Genomic DNA, 26,420 nt, shown 5'->3' with positions numbered 1-26,420 from the left:
AAAGAGATAGGGATTCAGCAGGTCTATGGAAATCAAGGATGAAATGGAGGCTTAATGAGGGTTGAGAGAGAGAGAGAAGCACACCTCAACCTTACACAAAACTCATGCATGCATGCACCCAAGACAACAGTACTTGAGGTCCAAGTCTCCAAAAAGCGAAGCTCAAATTTAATTGATTAAATCTAGATTACACGAGGCTTACGGATTTTTATAGAGAAAGGTCATGAAGGATAGAGATGTGCAATGAGCCGGGCGGCCCGTGGGCCGGCCTATATATATATATATATATATATATATATATATATATATATATATATATATATATATATATATATATATATATATATATATATATATATATATATATATATATAACTCCGCCTGTGTATAACTGTTTAGTTATACACTGCCGGTCCCAAGCCCGGGTAAAGAAGGAGGGTTGCGGTAGGCCTGTGACAGCCAGCATAAAACTTAGTCATACCCTATGAATATGAACCAATATGAGAATTTCGTTGGGGCGTTCCCTACTGAGCGACGCGCTGTACTCTATAGGCCCGGAGGCAGTGATAAATGGGCAAGGGTTGCTAGGTCGTCGCCCAGAAGTGACGCGTCACACCGGCGCCCGAGTGTGGTGTCAAATAGGCAAGGGTTCCCTCACTTTGTTGGACGGGTGGGGGTAAAGAAGTTAGTCCAAGACCATAAACTTAGGTTAGCCTCTTGGAACATAGGGTCTTTAACAGGTAAGTTGGTAGAGTTAGTAGATGTTATGTGTAGGAGAAAGATTGATATTTTATATCTACAAGAGACCAAATGAGTAGGTGAGAAAGCAAAAGTGATAGAACCTTGGGGATATAAGATTTGGTATACAGGAATAAATAGGAATAGGAATGGAGTAGGGATTGTTATGAGTCGTGAGTTTATAGATAATGTAGTTGAGGTCCGTAGGAAGGGTGATAGGATTTTACTTATTAAATTAGTATTAGGTACAGATATTATTAATATTATTAGTGTTTATGCTCCTCAAGTAGGTTTAGATGATTCTATTAAGCGTCAATTTTGGGAAGATTTAGATGGAGTAGTACAAGGGATATTTTATGGAGAAAGGCTTTTTATCGGCGGTGACCTTAATGGGCATGTAGGCATTAGTAGGGATGGTTTTGAGAGTATCCATGGAGGCTATGGTATAGGAGAAAGAAACGAAAGTGGAGAAAGGATTTTAGATTTTGGTTTGTCCTATGATATGATCTTAGCAAACACTTGGTTTAGGAAGAGGGAGTCTCACTTAGTTACATTTAAAAGTGGGGTTAATACGAGTCAGATAGATTTTTTCCTACTTAGAAAGAGAGATAGGGGTTGTTGCATCGATTGTAAGGTTATGCAGGGAGAAAGTGTAGCTACACAACATAGAGTCTTAATTTTAGATCTTAGAATTAGACAATGCCGCAAAAGGGATAGACATAGGATAGATCCTAGAATTAAGTGGTGGGCACTGAAAGGAGCTAAACAAAGAATGTCTGTAGAGCAGGTAGTTAAGGAAGTTGATTGGTGTCTCGAGGAGGATTCAGAATCAATGTGAAATAAGATAGCGGGTGGCATGAGAAAGGTGGCTAAGGAGGTATTGGGTGAGTCTAAAGGCGGTGCACCGCTAGGTAAGGATACATCGTGGTGGAACGAGGATATCAAATTAGCTATTAAGGTTAAAAGAGAGTGTTATAGAAATCTAAGTAAGAGTCGTGATAAGGAGAATTTGGAGAAGTATATGATAGCAAAGAAGGAAGCTAAAAAAGTAGTTCGGAATGTGAGGGATAAGGTATATAAGGAGGTTTATGACAAGTTGGATACCAAAGAAGGCGAGAAGGATATTTATAGGCTTGCAAAGATGAGAGATAGGAAATCCAGGGATCTGGGTATGGTTAGATGTATCAAAGATGAAACACAAAGGGTTTTAGTCAAAGATGAGGAGATTAAGGAGAGATGGAAAAATTATTTTGATAAGCTATTTAATGAAAGTCATGCTCAGGATCTTGGAGACTTCTCTATTCCTTTTCATGAGATGAATCGTGACTTCATGCGCAAGATTCAAAAGAAAGAAATTGCAGAGGCTTTGAAGAAAATGAAATCAAGAAGGGTAGTTGGCCCAGATGGTATTCCTATCGAGGCTTGGAAATGCTTGTGAGAGAAAGGTTTAGAATGGTTGACAAATTTTTTTAACAAGGTTTGGCGGACAAATAAGATGCCTAATTTGTGGAGGAAGAGTACTTTGGTGCCTCTATATAAAAATAAGGGTGATATACAAGATTGCATAAACTATCGTGGTATAAAACTCATGAGTCATACTATGAAACTTTGGGAGAGGGTGATTGAGTCTAGGTTGAGAAAGGTTGTCATGATATCGGAGAATCAATTTGGTTTTATGCCTGGAAGATCAACTATGGAAGCTATACATCTTCTTAGACAACTTATCGAGAGAAATAGAGAGAGGAATAAAGATTTGCATATGGTTTTTATTGATTTAGAGAAGGCATACGATAGAGTACCTAGGGACGTTCTCTGGTGGACAATGATGAAGAAAGGTGTTTCTCTCAAGTACATTAAAATAATTATAGATATGTATGAAGGAGTAGTAACCAATGTCCGCACTTGTGGAGGGGTGACAACCGATTTTCCTATAACGGTTGGGTTACATCAAGGATCTGCTTTAAGCCATTTCCTATTTGCTATAGTGATGGATGAGCTTACGAGATCAATTCAAGAAAATGTGTCGTGGTGTATGTTGTTTGTTGATGATATTGTTTTGATTGATGAGTCTAGAGCTGGGGTTAATGCTAAGTTAGAATTATGGAGACAGACATTGGAAGCAAGAGGTTTTAAGTTAAGTAGGAGTAAGACAGAATACATGGAATGTCGGTTTAGTAAGCAACGAAGTAATGATGAGAGTGTAGTGAAGCTTGGTGAGCAAGAAATACCGGTGGATGATTGTTTCAAATATTTGGGATCTATCATTCAAAAGTATGGAGAAATTGATGGAGATGTAAATCATAGGATAAAGGTTGGGTGGATGAAATGAAAAAGTGCAACTAGAGTGTTGTGCGATCGTAGAATGCCATTGCGGTTGAAGGGAAAGTTTTATAGGACGACTATTAGGCCTGCTTTACTATATGGTACGGAATGTTGGGCTGCCAAGAGACATCATATTTAAAAAATGAGTGTAGCTGAGATGCGTATGCTGAGATGGATGTGTGGAAATACAATAAAAGATAAGATTCGGAATGAGGAGATACGTAAGAAGGTAGGCGTTGCACCCATTGAAAATAAGATGAGAGAGAATCCTTTACGGTGGTTTGGACATATTCGGCGAAGGCCTAATGATGCTCCAGTTAGAAGGATGGAGAAATGGGAAAATATATTAGTTAAAAGAGGTCGGGGTAGGCCTAGGAAGACATGGATGGAGGTGATAGGAAAGGATATGAATGCTTTGAACCTCACCAAGGACATGGCATTGGATAGAAATGATTGGAGGAGAAGGATTCATGTGGAAGACCCATAATGATTTTCTTTTTTGGTTCATATCGCCGACCCCAATTATTTTGGGATGAAGGCACAGTTGTTGTTGTTGTTGATATATATATATATATATATATATATATATATATATATATATATATATATATATATATATATACATATATATAGGCCCGATTAGGCCCACGGGCCTAATGGGGGGGCCGTGGGCTGGAGTTTTCCCAACGGGTCGGCCTGAACCAGGCTTTTGGCCTGGCCCAGCAATTGACAGACCGGGACGTTGATCGTGACGACCCGGTCAATTAGCGGGCTGGGCTGGGCCGGGCCGTTGCCCACACCTAACGAAGGGCCATTATGGGTTGTTCATCTCAAGCATCCCTTCAGGGTTCCAAGGTACCTCTTGAAATGCTCAATCCTATTCCCATGCATCATGTGACCAAGGATACATCTCCTTTGTGATGACTGCTGGCCAGAACAGGCGCCAGTCCCAGACCGACCTATATTGGTTAGGCCCCAACCCCTTAGAATAAGTTTTCATGTTATAACCATTTTTACTTATAATCTAGTTGGAATTTGCAATGAAAGTCATTTTAATTCAATCGAACCTCATAGGCATGTTCAACATAGTAGATTTGGTACGGAACTATGAATCCACACCTGTATCATGTTCAACCCGTTAGAATAAATTTTCATGCTATAACCATTTGTACTTATAATCTAGTTGGAACTCTCAATGAAAGACATTTTGACTCGCTCTAACTTCATAGGCATGTTCAACATGTAGATTTGGTATGGAACTATGAATCCACACCTGTATCATGCTTTTCTATAAAAAAACATGGTTTTCAGTAAAAAAAATTGGTGAGTTTATGTTGTCAACTTTTGCATGGTCAAAAAACCTACACACACTTCAGGTTCTGACCATCCAAAAGCTAATGCCTACCAAACTGTGCAGGTAGATCACATCTATGAGGTTAGATATACCAAAGTAAATTAATAAAAAAAATGGGGTTCACTAAGTTTAACTGTAGGTATAATCTATTATAGCAATATTAATTATATATATAGATCTGAATTACATAACGGATCCCAAGATCCGGTCCCAAGTTTAAAGTGGAAGTCATTAATCCATCTAGAAGCAATTTCATTTCCTTTCCTTCATATGGTAATGCCACGCTAATGTTGTCTTCCATGTTATTTTAGTCATTTTAGTTGTTTTCTCACCTTGGGTACATTTCATTCTTTATTCTTTGTGTATAGTTCATTAGCACCATATTAAGTGGCATTGTTGTAATTAGTTATGTTATGTTGTCCCAAGGAGATCACCTCCAGCTATGGATCGGGACCGTTGAACTTCGGTGGGCTGTTTTCCTTCTCTTTCTTCTTCTTGTTTCTTCAAAAATTAGGGTTTGAAATGGCATTGTCTCGTGCGAACTAAGGATTTTCTGTTTTCACTCATTGTCGGGGATCGATTCCTTTTGTTTTCGTGCTCCCTACCCAGCCGCATCCCTCCCCCGCCCCATCCGTCGCTCCTCCTCCGTGCCCACCTGCATCCAATCCATCTAGAAGCAATTTCATTTCCTTTCCTTCATATGGTAATGCCACACTAATGTTGTCTTCCATGTTATTTTAGTCATTTTAGTTGTTTTCTCACCTTGGGTACATTTCATTCTTTATTCTTTGTGTATAGTTCATTAGCACCATATTAAGTGGCATTGTTGTAATTAGTTATGTTATGTTGTCCCAAGGAGATCACCTCTAGCTATGGATCGGGACCGTTGAACTTCGGTGAGCTGTTTTCCTTCTCTTTCTTCTTCTTGTTTCTTCAAAAATTAGGGTTTGAAATGGCATTGTCTCGTGCGAACTAAGGATTTTCTGTTTTCACTCATTGTCGGGGATCGATTCCTTTTGTTTTCGTGCTCCCTACCCAGCCGCATCCCTCCCCCGCCCCATCCGTCGCTCCTCCTCCTTGCCCACCTGCATCCCTCCCTCCCACCCTCCAAACCCCTATGGGGGGAGGTCTCATTCAGTGCTTTCCTGCAACTCGCCGGAGTCGCGATAGAGTCTTGGTCGTCGTCGGCTCCAAACCCACAGGTTGAGCGCCGTCTCTCCCTATAATATCGCGTATTTTCGTACAAAGTCATTTTATTAGATTTTTAAAAATTTGGCTAAGTTTGGAAGAAAAATCGTTTGAGGCTCGATTTTTAGACTGATGTCTGTGAGTCTGAGCTTATCCTAGGTCCCATCGACAAGGTCGTAACGAGCTAATCGAAGCGTGAGAAAGAATTTTATTTTCGACCTTTAAATTCAAGAAAAATTCGAGCGAAATTCAGGTTATTTTCGGGCAAAATTCGAAATTTGATATTCGTGTAATATGTCGTTGGATGCGTCTCAGAATCCTGAGCGCAACGACATTTTATTTTCCTTAATTCGGGCTACGTTTGGTCCAAAAATCACATTTTTCTAAAAATTTGGCAGTTTGTCAAAATAGATCTGGAGTTGGATCCAATGCATATAATCTGAATTATTATGGATTTGGATCTTATTTAATACCTACTTAAATCTGAATTTAAACCAAATCTTGATCCATTTTCGTTTTGGGTATCGGTTTGGATTTATTGATCCGGATCCAAATCCAAGCCCCACGTTTTTTCAGCTTTAAATTCAATATAAAGCTTTAATTTGGGGTTTAATATGGTTAAGAAGCCTTCTGGGTTAATTTAGCTATATTTTAAAGTTTTTAGATACTTTTAATTAATTAATATTCAATAATTAATTAATATTCAATAATTAATTAATTAATTAATTAATTAAATTATATTAATTACGAATTTTATTTTAGGGTCGTTTAGGACTTCTTAAAAGAGTCCATATACATGCCTTAGAAGGCTAAAGAAAGCTTTAGAAAGAGTTCTAAAAGACTTGGAAAGTTTTAGAAAAAAAAAGTAAACATGGAAGTTTTAAAAAACTTGGAAACTAGAGAGAGTTTCCCTATTTTAAACTCTCAAGCCCTTTTAGAAAAGGCTGGAGAAGAGGGAAACGTCACCCAGCTCTCACTTTCTTTATATTAATAAAAAAAAAAGAGAAAGAAAGGAAGAGGAAGAGAGAGAGAGAGAGAAGAGAGAAAGAGGAAGAAAGGAAAATAGAGGAAGGAAGGAAAAGAGAGGAAGGAGGAAGAAGAAGAAGGGTCTTCTTCTCCCGCCCATCCGTTCCTTCCACCGTTGTTTTCTTTGTTTTTCACGTAAAGATGTAGGTCTTCTCTTTTGGATTCAATTGAGAAATCGAATGCCGGTTCGATTTTATACAATATCTTGGATAAAAATCCATGGAAAACGTGTATGTGATGATTTTCAAAAAAAGAATACATAGATCTTTTTTCTATGGCTGTATGCATGATGTTTTTTTTTCATTTTTCCATTAAATAAAATTTTGTACATGTGATAACATAATTTTATTTGGTGGTAGGAGTGGTTCTTTTAGAACACTCTTTGATGAATATCAATTTTTATGAATGGATTTATGCTATGGACCGAGTAGATGCCTGAAAATATATGTAAAACTATGTTGTATTTTTTTCAGAAAAAGTGTGTATAATGGTATGTTTATTGAGAAACTTGATTATGGATGCATTATTGAATGAGTATTCTTGAGTAAGCTTAATGCTCATGTTATATTTCTGAACATGCTCATGCTCCGATTTGTTTTGTAAGCATATGTGGACCTGATCATGCTTTATCAGGTGGAGCTGACCTATGAATCTTGTTGATGCATGACTGTGCAAGTCTGATCATATATCCAATATGTTTTTATTCATGAGCTATACATTGTCCATACATGTGAAGAAAAGAAAATTTTATTTTTCCCCTGTAGTGCAGGGGACATTTTTTTGGTCTCACGGTCTGGCCGAACAGACTAGCCAAGCATGGCTTGGCTGGCCAGGTCTGCCAGGCTCGGCTGGACTGAGTCCAGCAGACCTGGCAGGGCATGCTGAGCCACAGGGCTCAGCCGAGTGACTCGATTGAGCCGGCTCAGGTTCAGCAGCAGAGAAAAAAAAAAAAGGGGGATTTTTTTTAAAAAAATAAAATTTATTTAAAAGTTTGCTTTCTTTTTTTTTTAGTTTGTGGGGCTGCCAGCCATGTCCTCATAGAGGCTTGGGCTGGGCCTATGTATGGGCTGTCAGGCCCAGCCGATTGGTTTCGGCTGGGCTGGCTCGGCTAACCCAGGGCTGGCAGGGACTGGCCAGACCCAGTCCAGCCCTTGGGCAGGACTGGGACAGGCCTGGCAGTCCACTGGCAGGCTCGGCCAAGGTCTGCCCAGACCAGACCTAGCCGATCCTGTTCGGCTGGGCCTGTTTGGGACCCCAGCCGACTAGGTCAGTTGGGTGTAAACCTTTCAAAAAAAAAAGGGAAATATTTTTTGATATAAGTATATATATATATATATATATATATATATATATATATATATATATATATATATATATATATATATATATATATATATATATATATGTTTTTACTACTGGTTGTGGTTTAAATCGGTGATTTGGGTTGAACATGTATATAGATATTTTTTCGGACCTGGTTATGGGTGTGAATCAGGGGTATAGTACAAAAAAAGGGATCTTTTAATAAAACTTTTTTTCAGTCAGCCGAGGGAGGCTCGGCTGACTGCCAAGCCCTGGTAGAGCATACACAGGCCCAAATCGGGCCTGTGCATGGTCTGCCAGACCCAGCCGAATGTCTCGGCTGGGCTGGCAGCGCCTTGCCAGGCTCAGTCCAGCCTCTTGGCTGGATTGGCGCAGGCCTTCTGTCAGGCCCAGCTGGGCCTGATCAAGACCCCAGCCGACCGGGGGTCGGCTGGGTGTTAAGACTTCTTTAAAAAAAAGGGGAAGGTTTGGGTATTCAGTTATGCGTTTTAATTTTTTTCAGATTTGTTAATTAAATTAAAACTGGTTTGTTGCTTACAAAAGAGGGGGGTTTTGTTTTGTATGCATGGCAATATGCTATTTCAAGTGGTTTCAAGTGCTAGTGTATACTTAAAAAGAATATACTCAGTCATGTGAGTAGTTTATAGATTTTTGCTAAGTGTGGTGCATTTACAGGCTATTTAATAGAAATCTTCTTATGCTTTAATTTGATTGTAACATGCTGGATATGAATGCATGTCTGGTTATATGTTATTAAAAAGTTTGTTTTAGTGCAGATGCTTACATGATACGAATGTGTGCAGCCATGTAATTAATTTCCAGATTTGTGTTGTGTGCATGTATGTTGATATTAATACATGTTATGAATGAAAAGTTTCATATGCTTAAACTGACATGCTAGATTATTATGCTTTATTGAGTTATTTCAAGTGCACGTGCATACATGAAATTGATGTGTGTTACACATTGTACCCAAATGCATGTGATCACTTTTCCAAATTGAAGTGATTTGTGAAGGAAAGCATGTTTATGGAATGGTTTCATAAAAGTGCATGTACTTATATGGGAACAGATACATATGAATGCTATATTTCATGCACATTGTTAATTGGTTAAATTGGTATATATGAATGTGCATTTGAAGGCATGTTGACATCACTGCAGATTTTGCACGTTCATATGATTTTTGCATAGGGTGCATCGATGATTGAAATGAATCATCGCGAGCCTGGAGAGCCTTGAGCTTTGGTTTGCTCTTTATTTACTTTTAAATGCATTACAAAAATCACATTTATTTTTATTGTTATTACATTATATTGCACTGTCCTATGTGTTTCCACGGGCGGGAGTCATGTGATAGCTCTCGCAGGAGTAGATGCGAGCTTTTGCTTTTGCTTTTGTATGTTGAATTGCAAAACTTAATAATTGACTTTTAATAAAAAGATAATGAATAAGAACAGTTAATATACGTTCTGAGATCTCCCATCAGAAGAATGAGGATCTTAGAGATTCGGTTTTGGGGGACCACGAGGATACAAAAACTTCGTGTGTATTATTGATTATTCCTGAACCCGATATTGAGGTTCTCTCTCCTGGCCACGGTTTTAGGGAAAGTCTGTCACTTTGCCTGGGAGTGGTGTGTAGACACAGTTGTTGTTTTGGTATACCAAGAAAAGTGGTACTTGTGGATGGGTGGTCTCTAGTGTCCTCGACATTAGATGGTTAATCTAATGTTACGAAGGTTGTTTCGAATGAGGGCTAAGTTTGAAACCCAGTAATAAAATACAAATTGTATGTTAAACTACCTTGGGAACCTAACATGACCTCGGGGATTTTACCCGTTTGGTGTATCCGCGGGCAACGGTAATTAAAAAAAAAACTTAAATTTGGTGCATTTAATAGGGACATGCATATGAAAAAAATATTTTAATAAGTAATAATTTACTCATGCATTGCACAGAAGCCATGCATATTCAGGATATGCATTAGATCATGCTTGTTTACCTGTTTCCTTAAATGTTAAATATTGGTGAATGATTAATGCTAAGTCACAGAGACTCGGCAAAGCAGGTGCCACACCCGCGTTGATGCGACGCGATGTGGGTGCGCATGCGGGTACGGCACCGGGTGCGGTCAACACGACCCTGGGTGCGATCAACACACCCAAGGTCATTTTGGTCCAATTTTTCAGACGTTAAAAAAAACAATGAAAAAGTTGGATTAGGGCAAAAAAAAATTGCACTAATCTCCTCTCATCTTCTCTCCGCTCCCGCGCAACTCGAGTCCTCCCGACGCCTCTACCCGACGCCACCTCCTCTCCCTCGTCGCAGGTACCCTCTAGCTCCCTCTCTCTCTCTTCTTGTGTCGGCAATGGAGGGGTCGAGCCCCCCCCCCTCCTCTCGCTCTCTTGTTGGGTCGGCAGGGGAGGGGTTGATCCCCTCCCCCCTCTCGCTCTCTTGTTGGGTCTACAAGGGAGGGACTGAGCCCCCCCCCCCCTCTGCTCCCTCAGTTTTCGGCAGGGGAGGTGGCCGAGCCCCCCCCTCTCACTCTCTTGTTGAGTCAGCAGGGGAGGGGCCAAGCCCCCCCTTGCTCCCTCTGTTTTTGGCAGAGGAGGGGCCGAGCCCCCCCTCTCGCTCTCTTGTTGGGTCGACAGGGGAGGGGTTGAGCCCCCCCTGCTCCCTCTGTTTTCGGCAGGGGAGGGGCCAAGCCCCCCCTCTCGCTCTCTTGTTGGGTCGACAAAAGAGGGGCTGAGCTCCCTTTGTTTTCGGCAGGGGAGGGGGTCGAGCCCCCCCCCCCCTCTCGCTCTCTTGTTGGGTCGGTAGGGGAGGGGTTGAGCCCCCTTCCCTGCTCCCTCTTATTTCAGGAGAGGGGCTGAGTCCCTATTTTTTGCAGGGAATATATATATATATATATAATGTTTGTATAATTGATTTGAAATTTTGAATGTATTTTTTTTATGTTTTTAGGATAAAAATGACGAATAAAGGGAAAGGACTTGTGTCATCCTGATTCCAACATTTGAGTTCTGCTGCTAGTTTTGCTGATAGTTGTAGTGGGACTAATGAGGTGGGCCACTATGGGTACATGTAGATAAACTTACAAAAACTGGAGGAGGTGGTGGAAACAAGAGATTTCAATGCAAGCTCCGTGAAAGAGATTTTGTTGGGTCTTACACAAGACTGAAGGCTCATTTGTTGAAGATACCAAGACATGGCATTTCAGGATGTAGAAAAGTTGATGAGGCAATGCAAAGACAATACAAGAAAATACAAGAAGAATATGAGAAGAGAAAGACCATTTGCTAGCCATCAAGAAGATGCTGGAAAAAAAAATTCAATGTAGGAGGTAGAGGAACGATACAAGTATCATTCAATACATATGGAAGAGAAGAATTGGATAGAAAAGTTGAGAGGTATTTTCATTTTAGTTCACTCCCATTTAATGCGGCTAGAAATCCTTATCGGAAGGATTTAGTATCATCCTTAGAAAATTGTAATTTGGCTGGCTATGTGCCTCCAAGCTCAGAAAAAATACGAACTACACTTCTTGCAGAAGAGAGAGCAAATGTAGAGAGATTGTTGGAGATTAAAAAATATTCATGGGAGCAAAATGGAGTTTCTATTGTATCTGATGGATGAACAGATATTCAAAGGCGTCCACTGATCAATTTCATTGCTTCTTCGCTTAGTGGTCCAGTATTCTTGAAAGCAATTGATGCATCTGAAAAATATAAAATGCAGAGTATTTGAAGGGGTTGTTTATAGAAGTGATAAAAGAAGTGGATGATCAGAATGTTGTACAAATTATTACAGACAACGCTCCAGTTTGTAAAAATGCAGCGTTGAGTTTGGAGAGTGACTACCCTCATATTTTTTGGACTCCCTGTGTTTAGAAAGAAATGTCAAAAGCATTAGAAATCTTGTTGTTAACCACCATCGTGCTAATGTTGTATTTAATAGACATTCTGACTTGAAATTGTTGAAGGTCGTTAAAACACGTTTTGCATCCATCATTGTGATGGTGAAGAGGATTAAAAAAGTGAAGAATGCTTTGGTTAGTATGGTGACCGATGAAAATTGAACATTCTATCGTGCTGAAGATGATGTCAAGGCTCAAGAAATTAAGAATGTCATTATTGATGATGAGTTTTGGGACAAAATAGTATATTTTCTTTAATTTGCCCAACCTATTTGGGAAATGTTGAGAAAAGTTGATAAGAATGAACCCATGCTTCACAGAGTTTATAAAATGCGGGATAATATGATTGAAAAAATATAAGTTGTTGTTTTCAAGCATGAAGAAAAAAATCATGCATTAGATGATTCAGAATTTTTTAACCATATTCATTCAATTTTAGTCAGAAGATGGGATAAGAGCAATACTCCTTTGCATTGCATGATACATTCTCTTAATCCAAAATATTATGCAAAAAAGTGGCAAGTAGGTGGTATTAGTCGTGTCCCTCCAAATCTAGACCCAGAGCTATCAAGAAATAGAAATATGTGTATGATAAGACTTTTTCCTGAACCATATCTTCTAAATCAAGTCATACAAGAGTTTGGAAAATTTTCATCTTTGGGATTATATAGACCAGCATTATTCGCGAGAGAGGAAGATAATATAGATCCTATCACATGGTGGTCAACATTTGGATCAGAAACACCTCTTCTCCAACGTCTTGCATTACGATTGTTATCGCAACCTGCTAGTTTATCTTGTTGTAAAAGAAATTGGAGCACATATTCTCAAATCCACAACGTGAAGAGAAACAAACTCACAAGCAAGCATGCATTATATGTTCATTCAAATCTTCAACTACTTTTGCGAACTAATGATGAATACATGTACTAATTTGCTCTCTTAGTTATTTGATTCTTTATTTTTTAATTTTTCATTTAAATATATGTTTATTGTATTTAACATTTTCAAATTGAGTTTATAACGCAGACAAGGAACATCCAAATTTTGGGATATAAACTAATAGAGTGTGATTTTGAGGGAGACCATGATTTCAACATGACAAACATGGATTTGTCTGAGCTCAGTCTTCCTTCTAATGATGCATTTGATGATGAAGAAGAAAATTATTAAGATCCATTACTTTTGGTATGTAATTTAGTTTTTTTCTGCTTTACTTATTTGATCGATATTTAGGTTGATTTATGTAATTGCTTTACTTATTTGATTGATATTTAGGCTGATATATTGTATGCATGATGAATGGTATTATGACAATGTTAACTGTTAAAACTTTAAAATTATATATATATATATATATATATAATATATAATTACATTTTTGCCATGCCGCACCCTCACACCCTAGGTTTTTGAAAGTGTCGCACCCTCGCACCCACACCCGCACCCATGTGGCTTAGGATTAATGTTGTTCCCTAATGCATGTTAAATGATTGTATTGCTTAAATTGTGATATATGTTATGTATTAAATGTTCCCTCATGCTTAATAATTGTTCTTTATTGCATGAATGAATTATGAATTTATCATAATTGTATCCATCTAAAATATTACATGAATTATTATTTGTATTCTTTATGCTCATTTAATTCATTAGAGGGATTTGTAAGCAGAATTTCTCAGATTTTTGACACCGTATTTCTGTGGTTTTTCGCAGCTGCAGAGGATCAGTGAAGTGACTCGCTTCTGAGAAAGCTACGAGTTATACACGTTTGTTAGATCGCTTCACAGATGGACAGCGTGACTCTATTTTTCTTTGCTTTTTCTTTAGATTTAATTGTTCATGCACTCTAATTCTTTTTATGCAATTGTCTCGAGATTATTATTTCTTACTTACAACAACAACTACGCCTTCATCCTAAAATAATTGGAGTCGACTACTATTTCCTAATTAATAAAATTTTGGTTTGCTACGGTGTAGATGATAAATGTAAGATCATTTATAGTTGGTTGGGTTATCCAATGGTGAGTAGAACTATAAAGGCTCTGGATCTCCGTGAATGTTTCTGTAATGATAAAAAAAAATATGCATTTTCAAGGGGTACGAGTTGGGGTCGTTACAGGTTTGGCATCAGAGTCACCACAAAATCTTACACTTTTATCATTTTTTAGCATTGTTTTTTTTTTGTAAGTGAGCCCTATCGTGAAGTGTCAGCAAGTCGTGTCTCGTGCTCCAGAGCAGTCTCCTTCACTGGCAAGATTGTTCAATACTTTTACTTAAACATGTAAATTCTTGTACTTGATTGCATTCATAGTTTAATTCAAATTTGAGGTGACTTAATATCCTTGGTGTGATTATATGGATGTATGTGTACGGAATCAATCCTAAGAGGGTAGGATTGATCAATGTATAAAATTCTAATAATTATTCATAATTTAAATGTATACCCACACCTTTTCGGTACGTACTAATTTCGAGAATGAAATTCTTTTAAGGGGATAGGGATGTAATATCGCATATTTTTTTACTAAGTCATTTTATGAGATTTTCAAAAATTTGGCTAAGTCTGAGAGAAAAATCGGTTGAGGCTCAATTTTTAGACTGATGTCTTTGAGTCTGGGCTTGTCCCAGGTCCCATTGACAATGTCGTAACGAGCCAATCAAAACGTGAGAAAGAATTTTATTTTTGACATTTAAATATGACCAAAATTTGGGTTATTTTGGGGTGAAATTCGAAATTTGATATTTGTGTAATATGTCGTTGGATGCGTCTCGAAATTCTAAGCGCAACGACATTTTATTTTCCTTGATTCGGGCTACGATTGGTTCAAAAATCGCATTTTTCTAAAAATATAACAGGTTGTCAAAATGGACCCGGAGTTGGATCGGGTTGGATCCAATGCATATGATCCAAATTATTATGGATTTGGATCTTATTTAAGACCTACTTAAATCTGGATTTAAACCAGATTTTGATCCATTTTCGTTTTGGGTATGGGTTAGAATTTTTTTATCTAGATCCGGATCCAAATCCAAGCCCCACATTTTTTCAGCTTTAATTTGGGGTTTAATAAGGTTAAGAAGCCTTCTGGGTTAATTTGGCTATTTTGAAAGTTTTTAGATAATTTAAATTAATTAATATTCAATAATTAATTAATTAATTAATTATATTAATTACGAATTTTATTTTAGGGTTGTTTAGGACTTCTTAAAAGAGTCCATATACATGCCTTAGAAGGCTAAAGAAAGCTTTAGAAAGAGTTCTAAAAGACTTGAAAAGTTTTAGAAAAAAAAAGTCAACATGGAAGTTTTAAAAAACTTGGAAACTAGAGAGGATTGCCACTATGTTAGAGAGGAATTTCTGAAATGAACAATAGAGTTGCCTTATATGTCATCGGAATACCAGCTTACAACCTTCTTCACCAAAGCATTGTCAACACCCCCATTTTATTTTTCTCCTCAGCAAACTTTCAGTGATTGCACCATAAGTTTAAGGGGAGTATTGAATATTTGATGTATCCTTTGTATTTCTTCCACATATACATGTGTTTATGTAGTATATGTATACATTATTATGTATATTATACTCTATGTACATATATTATACAATATATATTTGTATTATATTTTTTTTATTATCTGCTTGAACTAGCTGTTGGATTCTAGCTGTTAGGCATGCCTAACGGCTAGTCTAACACCGTTAGAATTGCCTAACAGTTAGTAGGCGCTCTCTAATTGGTCCTTCTTGAGTATAGATATGGGTCTGTAGCCCATTATTTTGTATGCTTTTCTAAGGCATTTTATTAATAAAATTTAATATAGTTTTTTTGTGTTGCTCTCTCTTGATTGCTCTCTTGTGCCTCAGTGTTTTTGTTATTTGTCTTTAGTGGCTTGTGTATTTGCCCATAGTGGCTCGTGTATTTGGCTATGGAGCCCATTGATATACCTTGTAATTTTGTGTCATTTCATTACAAGATTGAGTAAAAGTAAGATACTACAATCCATAGGAAATCTAAATCAATATCATATGAAAACCGAGCCCAAACTCAATTTGAATGGGATAGGGTTGGGTTCAATTTTTAGACCGTTCAGATCTAGGTTTCATGTGACCCTAGATAGTCTAACCCTGTTACAACCAAGTAAATAGGCCAAAAATGTAATTGCAATAGCATAAAGATAAGGGCTACCAGCGGCATATTTTGTAAGGGTGAAATGAGAATTTCAGCCCATGAATTAAATGTAACCCAGGGTTCAGCTAACGGTGGTTAGCCAATGAGAGATTTGCTTAATTGCAACAATGATTTGGTGGACACTTGAAAAGCTCAAGAAGTTTGGCGTTTGCATTAATTGGAGGGAAAATTTGGAGATTAATTGGAAGTTACTCTAAATACTAAGAGCTTAATCAAGCTCGATGGAACTGATCGACTTAAGCTTAATCCAGCTTGATGGGATTGATTGAGCTCAGAACATAAATGAGCCTCAACTTATGCCGAAGCTTGGCTTAGTTATATACATGAATGAGTGCAAAAGGACTTAGACAGGACAGTAACTTGACTCATTGCGCACCCTTATTTCCAATATGTCATTCATCGCCTGAAGTGGCACCATTGCTACTAAAAGTATACAGACTCAACTTATTCATAATTTATCCTAAGTTTAATACATACCTCCACTGCAACTTTGCAGAACAAGACCATGCGCTTCAAAATTTCCTACAACAAGGCAAAAACCAAATTAACTACTGACAAAAAATTCTACCAAATAAACTTTGATTATAATGTACCAAGCATAAACACATATACAAGTACATAACACGCAAATGCAATTTATGTACAAAAATAAATAAGTAAACAAGATATATACAGGGTGTACCATCAGATTGCCAAAAGGTCCAACACAAATTGGATTTTTTGCACTGCTGATCATGCGCGATCAGGAGTACAACAAAATTTGTGTAAAAACAGGTCTTTATTGGCAGTCATGACCACTGCAGCATCGCTAAAGGGTGTTTTTTGTAACACCCAGCGTGTGATGGTGCATCCAACTTTGTTCTTTTAGGCATCCCATGCTATATATATATATATATAGAGAGAGAGAGAGAGAGAGAGTAGGTGGTAGCTGCCTACCGGGCTTTTGAAGTCTTTTGGGCATTCTATATGCTTGATTTTATAGGGATCGACTCTTAATCGTCCAATTCCAACATGCAGGTATGTTTTTACAAGGTTTAAAAATCGATGTTCTAAACTTTTCATAAATATTGAAGGTTTAAAAAATCATGATTTTTATCAGAAAAGCATGATCCAAGTGTCATTTTCTAGCAAATTTACCATGCTGAACACACCTGCAGGGTCAGATGTGTAAAACAACCTGAAAATACCCATTGGCTCATGGTAAGCTAGCAGTATGCCAGAAAAATGTGTTCAGCATAGTCAATTTGTTAGAGATTGACCCTTGGATCACGTTTTTTTGACAAAAAAATACCTTTTTTAAGGTGAAAAATTGGTGTTATGGCCATTGGTTTTTGAATCACTAAGAAAACTTGTACACACACCGGATTCCGATGATTCAAAAGTTTATCCCCACCAAACAGACCATGTAGATCATATTTACTAGGTTAGATCCACTTAAAAGAACACGAGCAATAAGATATTGCTCATTTCAACTCATTGATACCGTATGCATATCCGCACCAGAGACTTATCCTACATAGCATTTGCTACCCTCGTGGATAAGGAACTCCTTAGTTGGAAGCAGTGTTGTTAAAAATGTGCCTCACCTCAAGGTGAGGCCCCTTGTGCCTCGAGCCGCATGTAAAAAGTGCAAAGCCCTTGAGGCTTTTTTTAAGGGAGGCACCCGACCGTAATTAGGGCCGAGGGCCTCTCTCTCTCTCTCTCTCTCTCTCTCTCTCTCTCTCTCTCTCTCTCTCTCTCTCTCTCTCTCTCTCTCTCTCCCTCTCTCTCTCTCTGATACAGCGAGAGAACGGGGTTTAACCAAGTCTGGGTGCCGACGCGGAGGGGTCTCTCACAACGCACGAGCAGTCATGCAAGAAATGAATGTTGCTTAAAGAACAGGCTGAACGTTGGGGATCTGAACCTTCGATCAACCTTGATTATTTATTTAAAGAAATAACTACACTTGAATAATGATTGAATACTGAGAATAAATTCAAGAAAACTGAAAGTAACGACTGAAATGAAAAAAAATATAAGTGAAGAGATCAAAAGGCTGTTGTAGGCTGACGTGACAGGAAAAGAAAAATGCAGAGGAGAAAAATATTCTCGAATCCAGTCCCCTTGCGTAACCCTAAGGCTAGGCCTATATAGGCTTTGTACCGGGTCTGGATCTCGGTCCCGGAACCCGGGACCGTGAGGACCCAATGCTCTCAACTCCTACTGGGGTTGTTCACGTGCGTTGTGTTGCTTCCATTCTTCGCTCGTCGGGAGTATGTATGCAGGGGTGTATCCCTGCATCGTGACACCGTGTTCGAGGTCGGATCCAATACCTGGATCCGATCGTCAATCCCATTGTACAGGTCTGGTCCCACGCCTGGATCACACTGTAAAGGTCTGGCTCGATCCTGCACTGCATCATTCTCCCTTGGTTGGGAAGAAGTCGGCTCTGACGACTTGTTGTCACCACAGTAAGCATATAGATCAGACACATTGAAGATAGGCGAAATGTGTCAATCTTCGGGCAGTTCAAGGAGGTAGGCATTCGGACCCAATCGTCGGAGGATCTTGAAAGGGCCATGCTTCTTAGGACTCAACTCACCATAAGTACCTATCGGGAAACGCTCAGGATGCAGGTAAACCTATACTAACTGACCTACTTGAAACTAGACATCACGACGACCTTGGTCCACAAAAGCTTTGTAAGCTTCATAACTTTCAACAAGTTTGGCTCGAACTTGTCTGTGAATATCACGCATGTACTCAACGGCATCAAATGCGTCTGGGGCTGGGTGTTGGAGACTAGACACAGGTGCTAGATCTACTACATGGGTTGGTGAATGCTCATAAACCACTTAAAAATGAAACTTGCCCGTGGACTGGTTGATGGAACTATTGTAGGCGAACTCGGCTTGCGGCAAGACTAAGTTGCATGTTTTGACATTCTCCCCAACTAGACTCCTCAGTAGGTTCCCTAAGGTCCGGTTCACGACTTCGATTTGGCCATCGATCTGTGAGTGGTATGCACTGCTGAACTGGAGTTTGGTTTTCAATAAGGCCCATAATGATTTCCAAAAATGACTCATAAAGCGAGTGTCACGATCTGAGGTGATCGTGTGAGGCAATCCATGAAAGTGGGCCACGTCCTTGAAGTAGTACAAGGCTACTAACGAGGCGTCAGTGGTTCGCTTACACGGGACAAAGATAACCATTTTGGAAAATCGGTCAACCACAACTAAGATGGAATCAAAACGACGCAAGGTTCGGGGAAGACCCATAATAAAGTACATGGAAACGTGTTCCCAAGGCCGCTCAGGGATGGGCAAAGGGGTATAGAAACAACTATTCTGACGTCGACCCTTGGACACTTGACATACTCGACAACTTTGGACAAACTTGACAACATCTTTGTGCATTTCGGGTCAAAAGTATCGTTCATGTAACAGTGCGAACGTCTTATCTTGTCCAAAATGCTCAGCTAATCCCCCCTCATGCAACTCAGAAATCAATTGTAGTCTAAGAGAGAACGCAGGCACACATAACTTATTACCTCGAAAGAGGTAACCATTATGGATAGTGAATCGTGGGTCTGTCGTGCTGGTAGAGGAGAGGCACCCTTCCGAGACCTGCTGAAAATCAGGGTACGTCGGGTACAACTCCTTGCACTGCTCAAACCCAATGACCTGCACAGACATAGCCATTAAAAGACTATTTTTTCTGCTAAGTGTGTTAGCTACCTTGTTCAGAGTACCTGATTGATGGTGAATCGTAAAAGTATACTCTTGCAAGAAACTGACCCACTTGGCGTGTCGCGCACTCAACTTCTTCTGATTGTTTAGATACTTTAACGCCTCATGATCCGTGTACAAGACGAACTCCTTATAAATGAACTAGTGCCTCTAATAACGAAGGGCTTGAACAACAACATAAAACTCGACATCATAAGTAGAATATTGGCATCTCGACTGAGTCAGCTTTTCACTAAAGAATGCAATAGGCCTGCGGTTCTAACTTAGGACGGCACCAATTCCCACTTTAGAGGTGTCGCACTCAACCTCAAAAACTGTGCTAAAATCAAGAAGGGCTAGGACAGGGGCACTAGTCATTTTTTCTTTGATGAGTGTGAAGGCTTTGCTCGCAGCTGAGGTCCAATAGAAGCTAGTACCCTTTAGGCACTCCATGATAGGGGTCATGAGGGTGCTAAAATTCCTCACAAATCGGTGGTAGAAGGTGGCCAACCCATGGAAACTACGGATCTCTCTTATAGTCTGCGGGGTAGGCCACTCTACAATAGCTCGGACCTTGGCAGGATCAGCCTTCACTCCATCAGACGACACAATGAAACCCCAAAGCACCACGCTTGACGTCATAAACTCACACTTCTTGGCATTCACATAAACCTTCCCCTTCCTCAAAATCTCTAGGACTTGACGCAAATGACTCAAATGATCAGACAACAAAGAACCATAGACCAAAATGTCATCAAAATATACTATGACGAACTTCCCTATACAAGGACGCAACACTTGGGTCATCATGTTCATGAAAGTACTCAGGGCATTTGATAACCCAAACGGCATGACTAACCACTCAAACAATCCATCATGTGCCTTGAATGTCGTTTTCCACTCATCCCCCTCTCGGATACGGATTTGGTGGTAACGAGGCGTCAGTGGTTCGCTTACACGGGACAAAGATAACCATTTTGGAAAATCGGTCAACCACAACTAAGATGGAATCAAAACGACGCAAGGTTCGGGGAAGACCCATAATAAAGTACATGGAAACGTGTTCCCAAGGCCGCTCAGGGATGGGCAAAGGGGTATAGAAACAACTATTCTGACGTCGACCCTTGGACACTTGACATACTCGACAACTTTGGACAAACTTGACAACATCTTTGTGCATTTCGGGTCAAAAGTATCGTTCATGTAACAGTGCGAACGTCTTATCTTGTCCAAAATGCTCAGCTAATCCCCCCTCATGCAACTCAGAAATCAATTGTAGTCTAAGAGAGAACGCAGGCACACATAACTTATTACCTCGAAAGAGGTAACCATTATGGATAGTGAATCGTGGGTCTGTCGTGCTGGTAGAGGAGAGGCACCCTTCCGAGACCTGCTGAAAATCAGGGTACGTCGGGTACAACTCCTTGCACTGCTCAAACCAAATGACCTGCACAGACATAGCCATTAAAAGACTATTTTTTCTGCTAAGTGTGTTAGCTACCTTGTTCAGAGTACCTGATTGTTGGTGAATCGTAAAAGTATACTCTTGCAAGAAACTGACCCACTTGGCGTGTCGCGCACTCAACTTCTTCTGATTGTTTAGATACTTTAACGCCTCATGATCCGTATACAAGACGAACTCCTTATAAATGAAATAGTGCCTCTAATAACGAAGGGCTTGAACAACAACATAAAACTCGACATCATAAGTAGAATATTGGCATCTCGACTGAGTCAGCTTTTCACTAAAGAATGCAATAGGCCTACGGTTCTAACTTAGGACGGCACCAATTCCCACTTTAGAGGTGTCGCACTCAACCTCAAAAACTGTGCTAAAATCAAGAAGGGCTAGGACAGGGGCACTAGTCATTTTTTCTTTGATGAGTGTGAAGGCTTTGCTCGCAGCTGAGGTCCAATAGAAGCTAGTACCCTTTAGGCACTCCATGATAGGGGTCATGAGGGTGCTAAAATTCCTCACAAATCGGTGGTAGAAGGTGGCCAACCCATGGAAACTACGGATCTCTCTTATAGTCTGCGGGGTAGGCCACTCTACAATAGCTCGGACCTTGGCAGGATCAGCCTTCACTCCATCAGATGACACAATGAAACCCCAAAGCACCACGCTTGACGTCATAAACTCACACTTCTTGGCATTCACATAAACCTTCCCCTTCCTCAAAATCTCTAGGACTTGACGCAAATGACTCAAATGATCAGACAACAAAGAACCATAGACCAAAATGTCATCAAAATATACTATGACGAACTTCCCTATACAAGGACGCAACACTTGGGTCATCATGTTCATGAAAGTACTCAGGGCATTTGATAACCCAAACGGCATGACTAACCACTCAAACAATCCATCATGTGCCTTGAATGTCGTTTTCCACTCATCCCCCTCTCGGATACGGATTTGGTGGTAACGAGGCGTCAGTGGTTCGCTTACACGGGACAAAGATAACCATTTTGGAAAATCGGTCAACCACAACTAAGATGGAATCAAAACGACGCAAGGTTCGGGGAAGACCCATAATAAAGTACATGGAAACGTGTTCCCAAGGCCGCTCAGGGATGGGCAAAGGGGTATAGAAACAACTATTCTGACGTCGACCCTTGGACACTTGACATACTCGACAACTTTGGACAAACTTGACAACATCTTTGTGCATTTCGGGTCAAAAGTATCGTTCATGTAACAGTGCGAAACTCCTCGATAAAGGGTGGGACGCCTGTGGGAACGGGCAACGACGTACTCATAGACGGTTTGGCCACCAAGGCATAACAATAATCATCCTCCCTATAATGGCTTAAGAAAGTCCGGTATGATAGGCCCGCAAGCCGGGGAACTCGCTTAGGCTTATCCACAATGGGAAAACTGGTCTCCTTGATAGGGAGAAGGATTATTTTATGACCCTTAAAAATAAATGAGTATGTGTTTCTCCGGCCATCGTGAATAGTCTTGCGGTCAAACTGCCAGGGACGTCCCAAAAAGAATATGACACGCACTCATAGGGGCCACATCACACCACACCTCATCGTGGTAATTCTCCCCCATACAGAACCGAACTAGACAACGTTGGGTAGTGGGAACCTCGTTCCCTCTTTTAAACCACGCCATCTTGTATGGTTGGGAGAATTTTTTCGTTTTCAGATTTAGGGTGGACACGACACTCTCGAAAACCATGTTCTCACAAGCCCCAGTGTCAATGATAACATCCCACGTATGCCCCTCACAGATGCACCGGGTTTTAAAAATGTTGTTCCGCAACCATTTTGCAGGGGCCGACTCTCTGGGTGCGGTCAAAACATGACGGATGGACAACAAATTTTTGACGTTGCCGTCGAACTCTACGACTTCCCTCTCATTCTCTCTCTCGACCAACGACTCACCCTCACTCTCACTATCGGATGCTGACTCAACAATACCCTCGATGAAATGGGTGTTCTTGTTCACGGTGGGGCACCTGGACGCTACGTGTCCTAACTCCTGACACCTAAAACAACGGATGATAGACTCACTAGGCTTGGCCTTGGATCTTGTATGGTATGTTGGTCTGGACAAGTCAGACTTGCTAGGGTCGACTCTTGGGGTGGGCTTTGAGTTTTCCTTCCTAGAAGGGCTCGCTCCCCTGGTTGAGAAACTTGACTTGGGTCGACTGGACTGGTCACTCCGGGAGACTCTGTATTCCTGCCTCATTTTCAACTTTTCCTCCACATTCATGGCATAATTGCTGGCCTGATCTAATGACTCGGCTGTGACACAAATGAAATCATCAGAAATAGCAAAACGGAGACCAGAAATATACCTCGTGACCTGCTGGCGGGCGATTTCCTCGATCTGCACTCGTAGGGATAGACGATGGAACTCAGCAGTGATTCTGCCACGGTACGGGTGCCTTGACGCAGGGTCAGGTACTCCTTGTAGGCTCTCTCGGCGTGGTCTGAAGGCACAAACTTGGACTGCATCAACCTCTGCATCTCCCGTGTTTGCACGCGCTCTTGCCCCTACCGTTCCCTCGACCTTTGTAGCTCAACGCACCATGTTTGTGCTAGGCCCCTCAACCGAGCGGACGCCAGAGAGACACGACAGCGCTCAGCCACGGAGTGGTAGTCGAAGAAAAACTGCACTGTGTAGGCCCAGTCGAAGAACTGCTCTACGTCGAAACGTCCTGCGAACTTTGAAAGGTCTAGCTTCACCCCGTAGGTAGAGGGGTGCTCTGGCGTTCTCTGTTGGCAAGTCTCCACCATTCCTGCAGGGTACTCGTTCCAGAAAGTGTGATCATCCAACACGGCCTCGTCACTTTCTTCACGGTACTGCTCGCCTGGAGGCTGGTGCTAACGAGCCCCAAAGACGTGGGGTCGGTGCTCAGGTCGCACCGGTCCCTGCTGAATCTGCCTCGATCTGGCCCGCCCGTGGGTGGGAACCATCTGCGGTCGGCGTTGAGGCACCGGTATAACAGGAGGTCCTACTAAAGGTTGAAGGGCTACTCGGTTCATGGGTTCTAGGTTGGTTGGAATGGGGTAATATGGGTTACGACCGAGCCACCACGCATGAGCTTCGGGAGGGATGCTAGGTCAGCCCCGACTTGGATTGATGCAGTCGTGCCTGCAGCCTGGCCCAGCGTCACGCTCAGGCCCTGCAGGCCATGGCTTGTAAAGAAGTGCCAAATGAAAGAGGCGAAGTCTCCAAGCGAAAGCACGCACATACACAAGAGGCCACAAATGGGCAAAATAAACCACAAAAAGTGGTTAAGCACACAAAGAGGTAAAAAAATATATGTTTCACTCATAGAATGCTTCACAAGAAGCTTAAGAAATACATGGGGCCATGCCCCTTATTTATACACAGCAAGGGACCCAAGGAGGGGCTCCCATAGAGTCGTTGGAGCCCCTCCAACGGTCATATTTATGACCGTTGGAGGGGTCCAACGACTCTATGTGGACCCCTCTCAAATGAATAAAAAGAAAAACTAAAAAGTAAAAAGAAAAAGAAAAAAGAAAGAAAAACATATCAATGATATGCGTGTACAGGTGAAATGACAGAATTACCCCTATCGGGTATTACAAAATAAATATATATATATATATAGAGATAAACACATAGACATATATATCATATATATGTGTATATGTCGTAATCTATATATATAGATATATATATATACATCATATTTTAACACCCCCCCTCAAACACACGGTGAAATCACCGAGAGTTTGCTAAGGAGGAAGTAGAAGCGAGGCGATGGCAAAGCTTTGGTGAAGAAGTCCGCCAACTGATATTCGGTAGGAACATATGGGAGTTGAATGGTGCCCCGTAAGAACTCATCACGAACATAATGACAGTCAATCTTAATGTTCGTTCATGAAAAGTGTGATTGTTGGCAATATAGATAGAGCTCTTGTTGTCACAACACAGCTTTGAGGGAGTTGAGAATGAGACACCCATATCTTTAAGTAAGCTTCTTAGCCATATAATCTCAGTTGTGGTAGTGGTCATCGCACGATATTCTGCTTCGGTAGATGAGAGAGAAACATTATGCTGCTTCTTACACCTCCAGGAGATAAGTGACTCACCAAGAAACACACAATAAGCTGTGGTAGAAATACGATCATCGGGGTTACCCCCAATCGGAGTCAGTATACGCAAGTAAAGTAAGAGGTGAAGAAGAGGATAAGAATACTCCCTTAGTTATGGAATTTTTTAAGTATCTGATAATCCTCATTATCGCTGCCATGTGAGTAGTAGTAGGAGCAGTCTAAAATTGGCTTGCACTATGAACTGCATATGAAATGTCAGGTCTGGTGATAGATAAATATGTTAGAGATCCAATCAATTGACGGTAAGGCGTGGGGTCTGCTAAAGGAGTGTCATCACTAGCTCTCATCTTGGCATTGATCACTTCTGGAGTCTCCACCCTTTTGTCATCTGTCAGCCCAGACCTAGCAATAATGTCAGAGGCAAGCTTCATCCGAGATAGGACATACCCCTTGGGGGAGTATGCAACTTCAATTCCTAAGAAATACCTTAGAAAACCCAGATTAGACATATCAAAATTTTTCTTAAGAATATTTTTAATAAGGTCAATACCTTTCTTATCATTACCTGTGATAATCATGTCATCAACATATAACAACAAAATTGTTATGTATTCATTAGAAGATTTAACAAACAAAGCAGTATTTGTGTAACATGAGGAAAAACCATTATCAAGAACTACTTTGCTAAAAAGATCATACCAAGCTTTTGGTGCTTGTTTAAGACCATAGAGAGCTTTGTTTAATTTTAAAATATTGTCTTTCCCAATTTCTAGACCTAGCGGAGGGTCCATAAGAACTTCTTCACACAGAGTTCCATTTAGGAACGCATTTTTAACATCAAGTTGATATATCGGCCATTGTTTGATGGATGCTAAAGCAATTAGGGTTCGTACACTAGTCATTCTGGCTACAGGAGCAAAGGTTTCTTCATAATCAATCCCATATTCTTGGGCGTAGCCTTTTGCAACCAAGCGAGCTTTGTATCTTTCAAGAGACCCATCATATTTGGTTTTGACTTTATATACCCATCTACACCCAATTGTCTTTTTTCCTAAAGGTTGAGGAATAATGCTCCAGGTTTGGGCTTTGTTCAGAGCCTCTAATTCGATTTTC

At 40.4% G+C, this 26,420-nt stretch overlaps 1 protein-coding gene across 3 annotated transcripts in view; it reads right to left on the bottom strand.

Moving 5' to 3' along the window:
* SS2 (starch synthase 2) overlaps nt 1–26,420 on the bottom strand; it is a 119,725-nt gene that overhangs the window by 37,917 nt on the left and 55,388 nt on the right. For all 3 annotated transcript variants that reach the window (XM_089988183.1, XM_089988181.1, XM_089988182.1), the window contains one exon: nt 16,537–16,581. In XM_089988183.1, the coding sequence (XP_089844309.1) occupies nt 16,537–16,581 (45 nt within the window). The remainder of the gene's footprint in view (nt 1–16,536; nt 16,582–26,420) is intronic.

This window comes from Nuphar pumila, chromosome 14 (assembly GCF_984573655.1).
Source record: "Nuphar pumila chromosome 14, dmNupPumi1.hap1.1, whole genome shotgun sequence".
In the NCBI taxonomy this organism is placed as follows: domain Eukaryota; kingdom Viridiplantae; phylum Streptophyta; class Magnoliopsida; order Nymphaeales; family Nymphaeaceae; genus Nuphar; species Nuphar pumila.
The sequence above is the reverse complement of the archived record's forward strand: the minus strand, read 5'-3'. Positions and strand labels throughout refer to the sequence as shown.